The 11,941-nt window shown below is 36.4% G+C and overlaps 1 protein-coding gene across 2 annotated transcripts in view; it reads right to left on the bottom strand.

Moving 5' to 3' along the window:
* Nucleotides 1-1,470: 1,470 nt before the first annotated feature.
* The window catches only part of SNX3 (sorting nexin 3), a 29,785-nt gene continuing 19,314 nt past the window's right edge, over nucleotides 1,471-11,941 (bottom strand). Inside the window, exons 2-4 of one of the 2 annotated variants that reach the window (XM_036413863.2) lie at nucleotides 6,808-6,903; nucleotides 3,762-3,886; nucleotides 1,471-2,219 (exon numbers count right to left, since the gene is read on the bottom strand). In XM_036413863.2, the coding sequence (XP_036269756.1) occupies nucleotides 2,114-2,219; nucleotides 3,762-3,886; nucleotides 6,808-6,903 (327 nt within the window). In that variant the 3' untranslated portion in view covers nucleotides 1,471-2,113. The remainder of the gene's footprint in view (nucleotides 2,220-3,761; nucleotides 3,887-6,807; nucleotides 6,904-11,941) is intronic. The other variant, XM_036413864.2, reaches the window with a different exon arrangement.

Genomic DNA, 11,941 nt, shown 5'->3' with positions numbered 1-11,941 from the left:
TCCTCTCTGAAATCAATAAAAATATACATGTTTTAAAAACCTTTTACACATTAATCATAGTTATTTAAAACTCCATTTGATAATTCCAACATCTGTGTCATAGCTGACTATGGTTCTGATGATTGCTTTCTCTCTTCCGTTTTTCCCTTGCCTTTTGGCATGCCTTGTAATTTTTTGTTGAAAACCAGACATGTTGTACTGAATAATAGAAACCGAGGTAAACAGGCCTCATGTGTGCGAGTTATCTGGCGAGGGAGTGGACTGTTTAATGTTTGCTGTAGTTATAGCACCAGAGGCTGTAAATTCTTCCTTTTGTCTCTGTCTTAACTTTGGTTTTCCCTAATTATTTCTAGCTCAATGAAATAAAATTCACATTGTTTAGCTTTGTGTCTTATTGTAAGCGAAAGCTCCAATATTATGGAATTGTGAAATACTAAGGCCTTCTAGGGCAGCTCTGACTGTTCTGTGACTTCCAATCTTCTTGGTGGAAATCCTAATTTGACTGAGACCTAAGCTGGTTTCCTCTCAAATGGAGAGACGTGTCTCTAGATGCTACTCTGGTGAGGGAGGACAAACCTGCCTTACCTGGGAGATTAATTCTGGGTCCCATAAGCACCAGATGTTGTGCAGAGTCAAACTAAAAACCACATTCTGGCTGCAAAGGTCTGTCCATAACACAGGCTATACAGCAAGGAGTCATGTATTTTCTGTTTTGTTTTCTTTATCATTCACTAGACGCCACTGGGAGCAGTGACGTCTGGCCCGCCAGCCCCGATGGGGGCCCAACGAAGTTGGGCCAGTGGGGGGGAGGGTCTGCCCCCATTAGGGTATTGGGGGCTGATCAGGGGCCAAGCTGGCTGGGGGTCTGGGGGGGCAATCAGGGCCCAGATCAGGCTGGTTGGCTGCTGTAGTGTGTGTCATAGCCACTGGTCATTCCACCATTCTGGTCGCTGGGCTTTTATGTATATAGATACAAGTCAGGCATTTTTATCATTTATACAAGTTTGTCTTAGTTAAAGAAGATCAAGAGTGCCACTAGCCCAAACTAAATTAGAGAGCATGAATCTGATGACTACAAAAGTTATTACACCCTTGCTAAGTTTAAGTCACTCAGATGAACTACAAAAAAAAAAAAAAAAAAAAATCTTCTATAAACTAGGAGACCTGGTATTGACTTAAAAGGCCTTCAAAAAAGAATGACTTGAGATTATAAAGCATTTTTCCAATACACAAAGTACTTCATAACGACTCAATAAGCCTTAAGGAATGTTTTTTGTTTTTAGTACATCACTTTTTTTGTTGTGTAAAAGAAAATACCCCATTCAAAGGGTGGTGGCATATTTGATATCACCACGGTTTAAAGAGGAGTGGAGTTACAGGAATGAGAAGTATATAATTAGTAAATAATCCCTCTCAACAAATGAGTTAAGTAGGAAAGTCATAAAGGAAGAAAAGCTGGAGGCAACACAATTCAGTGCATATCAGAAATGCAGTTTTATTTTTATTTGAAAACAACTTAAATTTTTAGACAAATGATTTTAGTATATAAATCTGATTTTGTTTTTGTACAGAATATAAAGATTTCCCTCATTGGTCTTCCATGTGAAGGGCATGACAAGCCCGAAGGGATACATTCTGCATACAAGTGTGTATCTTACGTGAGGGTGCTGGCAACCAGCGGCGCAGTGCTCCTACACGTAAGTTAGGTCAAGGACATCACATATTAAAAAGGGGATAAGAGATTCCTAGGTAATCAGATTCCAGAAGCAAACATGACACAAAAACTGTGCAGCTGAGGCCAGTTCGGTAACTTTAGTCGGGACACTGCGGATTATGCTGGAGGAACAGGTGTGTGAGGCGATAGTGTGCAGCACATTAAAGACAGGAAGAGCTATTATATAGAAAGGCTGGAATGAGGAATTTTACTAAAGCAAATTAACTTCTTGTCAACTGCCAAAGCAAAACAAAACAGAGCAGAGCGCATGAGTGTTAGTATACTGCAGGCATATTAGACCAGTTTCTGTGCAGCATGCTAAGTTAGTTAGAACTTCTTCACTGGCGCATACGATCATTCATAGTCACGGAAAGTTTTTTTTGCCACTCTTGGCAAATTTCAGGCATGTCGTATTTTAGATGGAGTATAGCTTTTATCTATTATTTCATCCTGTAAAAACATGTGAAGACAACGTTCATTCTGTGCCAGAGGATGACCAGCCACCCTAGGAATAAAAAAAGACAAATTTAGTCCAATCTTTTATAAAAAGAGGTGGGAGGAGTTGTCAAACACATAGTTTAAGGTTAGTAAGCAAATGTAATTAGTAATCCTAACTGTTAGTCTGAACTGCCCATAAAGCTAGGCTCTAACAACTTTACCAAAGTGTATGGTAAATTTTCTTTCCTTTGGTTCGCAAGGTAATTTGAAAACATTCAATCACTAGTATTGCACAGCTTCTGGCATCTGTACGCAGTCAGCTTCTTTACCTATTAGGTAGTATATTATAAAAACTTAAATTAACTTTGATAATAAAATTGAAATATGTCCTGATTCTGAGACTCCATTTTAAAGAAGGAAAAGATATAGGATTAGAGCTAGAAATACACTGGAGTTCAAGGAAAGCCCCAAATAGTAAGAAAGAGGCACCAATGTCAAGAGGGTTTTTTGGGGGGGAGGTGCCTTTATTTATTTAAAAGCTTTATTTATTGATTTTAGAGCGCGGAGTGGGGAGAGAGAGAAACACTGATATGTTGTTCCATTTGTTTATACATTCTTTGGTTGATTCTTGTACGTGCCCTGATTGGGGATTGAATCGCAGCTTTGGCATATCAGGATGACGTTCTAATCAACAGAGTTACCTTAGCCAGGGCCACTTGTAAAGATTTCCACAAGACCTAACACAAGATCAGACTGGGCAAAGACACTTCTATTTCAGAATTTAAAAACATCTAACCTAAAAAGAAAGTATGTTCATAAAAGACAACAAAGGTCATGTCTATAATAAAGGCTTTTATAACTTTTCTTCTGTTTATTTACCACTCGCAGATCTAACCACTAGATAAAATTAAAGTGCTTCTAATAAATAGCTCAACAACAGTATTCTCTAGGATTTGGCCTTATTTGGTTAAACTTTAGACAATACGTAATTATACTGAACACTTCCCTAGCATAACTCTCCCTATTGGCCTTTTAAAAATACCTATTTTTAAGTGGAAATAAAATTTTAAGTTAGAAATTTTACTTTGAGCTTAAGAGTTTCTAAAATAAAAGATAAACAACCCCAAATCTGATCGCATTTCCAAAATATATTTTGCCATAAAAATTTTGAATGTGCATTTTTACAAGACATGCTGATAATACATACTTCCATCTGCAATCAAACAAAATTATTTCAAATGTATTTTAAGTTTTATTGTTCCTACTAAAACATACCTTAAATTAGAAAGAATCATAAGTAAAACTGTATTTTTTAAATGCTATAATTTTAAATGCAATTTGCATAAATTAACCAAGAAAACAAATACAAAACTTAAGTCAAAACAAAGATACTCATTTTCAATCACTCAAGTGTATTTATCACACGATATTCAACTTGTTATATACTGTTACTTTATTTAAATGATACAAAAAATTAGTTAGGAAATGGCCAAAAGGAAAAGCAATATTACAGTTTAGGGTAAGATAAAATTACTAGTATCTAATAGTCACGTAAGGTAGTCTCAGAACACAGCTCCCTCTTACACCCCGAGAATCAGAAAGCACTTACTTGTTTATAAACTGCTCCAGCCCTTGCTTCCTTTCTTCAATGAAATTGTCATCAAATATTCCATCATCTCCTCTAAAAGGAAGTTGACGCAAAAATGCTTTCCCAGGGAGTGGGGGAACTACAACCTAAAACAACGTAAGAAAAGAGTGTTCTCAAACATGCTGAATTGTGAACGTTTCTAGAGCATAACATGAAGATACAGTATATCCTCACTATGATAGCAATCGCACTGTCAAGCTTGTTTAAATATAAAAGTGAATCAGCAAAAAACACAATGAAAAAATATTCAATGCAAAATAGCCCATCAGAACAAAGCTCCTTAATGGCTGGGCCCCTAGCTTAATTATCATTTTTCCTGGACTTATTAGCAAAGCACAACTATACAAAGAGAACATTCAAGCAATACGGAAATAAAAGCTACCACGCCCCTCAGACAGTTTTGATGTCACTTGGGAAAGACAATGCTTTATTCTGATGGAAACTGCAGGGATCAAAATCAACTCTCAATTCAACAAAGAAATAAAATATTAACGATGTTGACAGAGGCAGGTAAGAATTAAGTGATCAGTTTCTTCCACCTCACATCATCTTGTACATGGTATTTCCTACTTATGTCTGAGGTGATGATAAAATAATCAACAACTTGTCACCACTTTCATTTCCTAGGCTAAGAAACGTTAACTTTCTCCCACATCTGCCATCCTGTCTTTCCCCAAAGACCTGTCATTTCTTTCTTCCCACCCTGTAGGGAACATCCCAAATTTTGCCCTTCAAAGCCTAACTAACCTCTAGGGTCAACTAATACTGTATCTCTCTTCTGGAAATTATGTGGGGATCATATTTGTTTGAATAAAACAGCACCACTCTGCCTGATGGCCTGCTTGCTCCCCTCTGCCCCTCCATGCCTGCCTGATCACCCTCAACTTTCCCCTGCACCTGCCTACTTAACCCCAACTGGCCCCCTGCTAGCCTGCTTGCCCCAAACTGCCCCCCCCCCAAGCCTGATCACCCCCAACTGCCCTCCCTCCTAGCTTGATCGCCCCTAACCGCCTCTGCCTTGGCCCCAGCACCATGGCTTTGTCCAGAAGGACGTACAGAAGTTCTCCTGGAAGGTCTCCCAGTCTAATTAGCATATTACCCTTTTATTAGTATAAATATCTCACTATTTTTTCTGCCTTTCCCTCACCACCATCCCAACTTACTCAAAAGGATGTAAGCATCATAAAAATGGGGACATTAAGTATTCACAACTCTATTACTCAACACACTGAATGAGCTCTCAAATGTTTATAAGGTAACTAAATCTTCAAAAGTGAATTATTTGGTTGAAGCATTATCCTATACACCCACGTAAAGGTTGCAGTTGGATTTCTGGTCAGGATAGATACCTAGGTTGCAGGTTTGATCCTAGTTGGGACATGTACAGGGACAAAGGATTGATGTTTCTCCCTTTCCCTCTCTCTCCCCCTACCCTTTTTCCTCTTTCTAAAAATCAGTAAACATATCCTCCAGCGAGGATTTTTTTTTTTTTGAGAGAGAAAAAAAGTGAATATTCCAAAATAAGAATGTAGTATTTCTATTTATTATAGTCTTTTTTTTGTTTTGTCTTTCAGTAGAAAATTTTTCCCCTAATCCTCACTGGAGGATATATGTATTTTTTAGATTGATTAGAGAGGGAAGGGAAAGGAGGAGGGAAACAATGTTCAGTTGCCTTCCGAATGCATCCCAACCAGGGGTAGAACCTGCAACCTAGGCATGTGCCCTGACCAGGAATTAACCCACAGCCTTTCGGTGCACAGGACAACAGTCCAATCAACGGGGCCACCCAACCAGGGCTTAAGTTTTCTTTATATGGGTCTTACATTTCTCACTTTTATGAGTAAAATTGTTTTATTCTTACACTTTTGATAAAATTCAATGATTTGTATATGCTACTCTTGTATCCAGCCACATTTATCTGGGTAAGGAAGTCTTCCTTCCATTTCTAGATTATTATGCTTCAAAATAAGCACAAGCTACCCTTAACCTACTTCTGGGCCCCTATCACATCTACTTTTTTCCTACTATACTCTAGTTACAAAATAACTTTTCAACATTCTGAGCATACCATGCCTTTGATGTTATTCTGACACAGAGCTCAAATAAGGAAAATTAGAGTGAGACCATGTTCTAATTTATTTTGCAGCCAAAGCTTAAGAAAATTCTTACCAAGGTATATAACTGTTTTCAAATTGTAGGTAGCAATTAGTAGAACATTGCCATCATTTAAGAAAGCTAATCTGAAGAATATCAGCATATATCACACAAAGTATGCTAAATTCTGGTTTAAAAAGTTACTGTGACCTTCCGGTTCATTGGTCGAAGCTCAACCACTGAGCCACACCAGCTGAGCTTAGAAATGTTTGTTATATATAAATGTATAATGATGAAAAGTGTACTTGTTAAGAGTCAGTAAAAAATATTGGAAATACAATGATATATGAGATGTATTGAAGAAGAGGAACTTGGCTCGGGTGTGGAGGGGAAGGTAGAACAGGAAGGAAGAAAGGAGGCAGTAGTAAGATAGTTGTAAGAGTGTTATCCAACTGTGAGTGAGCAAAGGCCTCCGTTAGGCCACTAATGTGGACAAGAGAAGGAAGAGTGTTCCGAGGAAAAGTACAGACTTCCTCCATCTCCCATGAAATAAGACAAAACTAAACTATTTGAAAAAAAGAAATCATATTTGGCCGAAACCGGTTTGGCTCAGTGGTAGAGCATCGGTCTGCGGACTGAGAGGTCCCAGGTTTGATTCCAGTCAAAGGCATGTGCCTTGGTTGCGGGCACATCCCTGGTAGGGAGTGTGCAAGAGGAGGCTGGTCAATGTTTCTCTCTCATCGACGTTTCTAGCTCTCTGTTCCCTCCTCCTCTCTGTAAAAAAATCAATATATTAAAAAAAAAAGAAGAAATCATATTTGTTTTACCCATTTTATTCAAGGTAATTTTCTGAGAAATTAAATATTAAAATTTGGAATGTTTACTTTCAAGTAGCATTACAAATAATTCTTACCTTGCTCTCTCTTTCTAATTCACTTCGCAGCCATTCAAAGTCACTGTATCTTCTTCTAACTGTAGATTCCTTCAGCTTGAAAATAGGCAGATTTGTCTGAAACAGAAAAGGTCACTCCTAAATTGAAGCATATTACAGGGACTTTCAAATAAGGAATGGTGAGATCTGTCTATCAAATTAATAACATGGCAAACCTGGTAACCTTAAGAAAATCACAAAGTTATTAAGGTGTCATTTTATCTTTAACAAAATAAAACTTAGCTGTTAAAAAAGTATGTTACTTATACTATTGATACAATACAATTTCTATATGCATATTTGTACATATACTATTGGATGTCATTCTGTCTGAAGTTAGTTACATAAACAAAGGCTATTTTTTCTATTTCAGTGATTTATAAAAATGTCACCTGAACAGGAATGAAGATAAAGCTAGCTGATTGCAATCCAGTTTAGATAGCACCTCAGAATATAATGCTCATTAGAGAAATAGACCTTAACTACTTTGAAATGAAATACAAAATATTTTATTATTACTAGATTAGATGTTGCATAATGGAAGAAATAAAGGATTGTTCTTAATGATCTTTAAAAATGCCAAAAAATCACTCTTAACACTAGCAGGAAATCAGGAGCCATACACTTTAGATCAGGTTCACAGACCCAGAGCTTTACAGGCGGAGGGGAAAATGAACAGTGGGAAACATAGTGCCCAGTACTGGTAAGTTACATCTGAATGGAAGAAAACTAATTTTAGATTGCAAAGATCACTTCTGTCACCTTCTAAGTTTAAAGTCACAAGAAAGACATCTGTTATCTTTTACTGATTTCTAAAAAAAACACAGAGAACATAGTACCAAATCCAATAAAAAGTGGTTTATGATTAAGGACAATTAGTGGAAGCTGTATAGTATCACAATTTTATTATCAATAATATTTATATATATGTATTTTTTATTGATTTTTTTACAGAGAGGAAGAGAAAGGGCTAGAGAGTTAGAAACATGGATGAGAGAAAAACATGCGTCAGCTGCTTCCTACACACCTCCCACTGGGCGTGTGCCCGGAACCAAGGTACATGCCCTTCACCGGAATGGAACCTGGGACCCTTTGTTTGCAGAATGATGCTCTATCCACTGAGCCAAACCAGTCAGGGCAATTTTTTTTTTTAAGAATAAATTTTATGAGCCCTCATTCTCTGCTGGTGGGAATGTATACTGACACAGCCTCTATGGAAGACAATATGGCAACCCCTCTCTTCTAGGTATCTACCACAAAAATTTGAAAACATTTGTTTGTAAAAATATATGTATCCCTATGTTCATTGCAGCATTATTCACAATGGCCAAGATATGAAAACCACCAAAGTGTCCTTCAGTAGATTGTTAGATAAAGAAGATGTGATACATATATATGATGGAATATTACACAGCTATAAGAAAAGATAAAATATTACCATTTGTAACAACATGGATAGAACTTTAGAATACCATGCTAAAAAAAGTAAGTCAGACAGAAAAAGTCAAGAACCATGATTTTCCCTTTTACCCTATTACTTTTCTCCCACCCCCTTTTCCCTCTGATAACTACCATACTGTTATCTGTGTCTGTGAGTTTTTGTCTTGTTTGTTCATTTGTGTGTTTTTTTAGTTTTATTAATTTCAGAGAGGGAGAGGAAGAGAGACATATAAACATTACTGATGAAAGAGAATAATTGACCGGCTGCTTCTTGCACGCCCCCTACTGGGGATCCAGCCCACAACCTGGACATGTGCCCTTGGCTGGAATTGAACCCGGGACCCTGCAGTCTGCAGTCTGACACTCTATCCACTGAGCCAGACTGGCTATAGCTTGTTTGCTCATTTGTGTTGTTTAAATTATTTTATTTATTTATTTTTAATTCTTTATTGTTTAAAGTATTACATATGTCTTCTTTTCCGTCCCTTGGCCTCTCCCCAGCCACTCCCACCCCCCTGTTCATTTGTTGTTTTCAGTTTTATATCCTACATATGAGTCAAATGCAAGATGATGGAGGGAGATGTGACTTTGGTGGTAAACACCCAATATACAGATGATGTATCACAGAATTGTGCACTTGAAAGTATATAATTTTATTAACCAGTGTCACTCCTATAAGACTATAGTATATAATACATATAACATGCAAAACATGTGTTAATAGTCTACTTCTGTTATGAGTAAGTTTTCCAGTCAACAGTAGGAGTTAAGTTTTAGGGAAATCAAGTTGCAGGAGGATTTTTAACTGCATGGGGGGTTGGTACCTCAACCCTCAGTGCTGTTCAAGAGTCAAATGAATATACTTTCAGATTATAATTTGTCCTTAATTCAACCTTTGCACTTATAGAACTATAAACTGTTTTAGAACTGAAAAGAAAAAAAGTTAAGTGCCACTAAAAGAAAAGACTGCTTTATTTTGTATACAAATCATTATATAAAATTCACTCATAAGAAATTTCCAATCATTTGTTAAAATTAATGCCACTGGTAATTGTCATTCAGCTAAAGAGAAGCTTTTTATTCAGAATCTTAAACCCACTTTGTAGTGGTCTAAGCTTTTTCTAAAGTGTATTAACTTCTCTATGTTGTATACCTTATAGCTTGGAATCTTCTACTGATGCTATTGGGCATAACACTGTATAGATTTCAAGCATGAAACCAAATCTCACAAGAGGTTTAAAAGCACTTGAATTTTCTTTCCCAGGTAACCACAACATTTGTTCATTGTATTAATGACTAAGAGCAAATTGCACCTAACAAGACTCTTATTATACTAAAAGTCAAGCTTATATTTAGAGACGCTGGCTTGCTGTACAGAGAGGTATTCTCATTCCCCACAGGGGAAAAAATTAGGTCCCCTGGAGAGCAGGATGATAATTCCCAGAAAAAAAGCACTGGATTATTTCTCTCTAATTTCACTCATTGGCTTTTTAACCAAGTTCAACCTTCCGCATTAAAATATTAAGTCTTTGTAAGTGTCTACAGGTAGAAAGGCCTTTACAGAATTGAGTGTTTTATGCAGGTGAGATTTTACATTTTGAATTCCCTACTCTCAAATTACTTTACAAAGGGGATTAGCTGCTCTCTTTATTCAGTATGTTAAGATCAAGCTTGTGAAAAGAGTTCCCTAAGAATTTTCATACTTCTGGGTACGGAAGTCTATAAAGTTAATCTCTGAAACAACATATCAAGCTTACAGGTACAATGTTGAGGGAAGAATGCCAATCTGGCTCATTTTACCTCCCATTTTCCCTTTTGAACTTTTGACACAATCATGATTATATCTGATTCACTTAAATAGTAGGGGAGTGGGAGGGAGAAAAAAATCCAATCCTTTCTATGATTAGCTAATAGTTTGACAGATTATACATTAAAAAAGGATCAAGGTTAGTTTAAAGAAAATTCTTTTATTTAGTTTTCTCAGCTGGCTATGATTTCTCTTTGTATAAAGACTGCCATACTTTTGATAGTCACATCAAGTAATTCTTAATATTATTTGTTCATTACTTTAGAGTGTAAGTTTGCCTGTCAATGTCTTCCTGATCATCACAAGGAATTTCAATTCAACTTGATCAAAATATAAATGGAAAATGCACAGATTTTTTTTTGTTTGTTTAAGCCAATGAACTATCACCATTGATTACAAACTTTTATGACTGGTCACTTTCAACTTAACACTTATAAAATGTTCTACTTTGGTTTTTTGTTTTTGTTTTTAAAGAAAGAGAAGTAAGGATAATAATTTTTTCCAACAGTTTTGAGAGGACTTAACTGTTATTACATTTTGGGAGCATCTATACTAGAGTATAGTGCTAGGTAAGGTGGGGAATATAAATTTATATGCTTTCATCATCAACAAAAACAAAGTCGAAACACCAAAAACAATTAAATATCTGCAACATAAAACAAAGAGGTAATTTCATTAAAAGGTAAAAAAGTTAGAAAACAATGAGAGAAAAAGATTAATAACCTGACAAATAAAATAGACAGAACACAGAAAAATGGCCAAGAACACCCAACTTCACTCACATATCCAGTTAAAACAGTAAGATTCCATTTTCTTTCTTTTTTTCTTTTTTTAATATATTTTATTGATTTTTTTACAGATAGGAAGGGAGAGAGATAGAGAGCTAGAAACGTCAATGAGAGAGAAACATCGACCAGCTGCCTCTTGCACACCCCCTACTGGGGATGTGCCCGCAACCAATGTACATGCCCTTGACCGGAATTGAACCTAGAACCTTTCAGTCCGCAGACCACCGCTCTACCACTGAGCCAAACCGGCTTCAGCAGATTCCATTTTCATATATCAAACAGGCACGCATTAAAATTTAATTCCCAGTGACAGTAAGGGTAGAGAGATAAACAAGTAAAAACACCTGCTAATGCCCAGCTTGTGTGGCTGTAATTGAACTTTGACCCATGAATCAGGAGGTGTTGGTTTGATTCCTGGTCAGGGTACATACCTGGATTTGAGCTGGATCCCCAGTAAGGGCATGTGGAAGGGAGCCAATCAATTCTCTCTCGTCACTGATGTTTCTATCTCTCTCCCTCTCCCTGCTTCTCTTTGAAATCAATAAAAATATATATTTTAAAAAGTCATTAAAAAGAAAAATAAATAAAAATATGTGCTAATGGTAGTGAAAACTTGGCACAACCTGTAAGGAGGCCATTTTGGTGGCATTTTTCACCGCTTTTAAAAAAAATTATTTTTCAATTAGAGTTGACATACAGTATTAGTTTCAGGAGAAAAACATAGTGAGTAGACTCTGACATACCTTATAAAATGATCACCCTGATAAGTCTAGTAGCCATATGACACCATGCATAGCAACTACATTACTGAGTATACTCCCTATGTTGTACTTTACTTCCCCATATCATTCCTTTAAATGCATATATGTTTTGAGCCAAGAAGTTCACTAAGGATCAATCCTACAAATATTTCCACATGCAAAAAGATATTGGTGCAGAGGTTTATAATGGCAGTGTTTATGTAATAGCAAAACAACACTAAAATATCTAATTAAATTCTTAAAATCGTAAAATGAAAATTTACACAGCTTTTACAAAATATAAGATTTATAACATCTAAATATGGGACACAAAGTTAAAA

Source organism: Pipistrellus kuhlii, unplaced genomic scaffold (genome assembly GCF_014108245.1).
Source record: "Pipistrellus kuhlii isolate mPipKuh1 unplaced genomic scaffold, mPipKuh1.p scaffold_m20_p_5, whole genome shotgun sequence".
NCBI lineage: Eukaryota > Metazoa > Chordata > Mammalia > Chiroptera > Vespertilionidae > Pipistrellus > Pipistrellus kuhlii.
The sequence above is the reverse complement of the archived record's forward strand: the minus strand, read 5'-3'. Positions and strand labels throughout refer to the sequence as shown.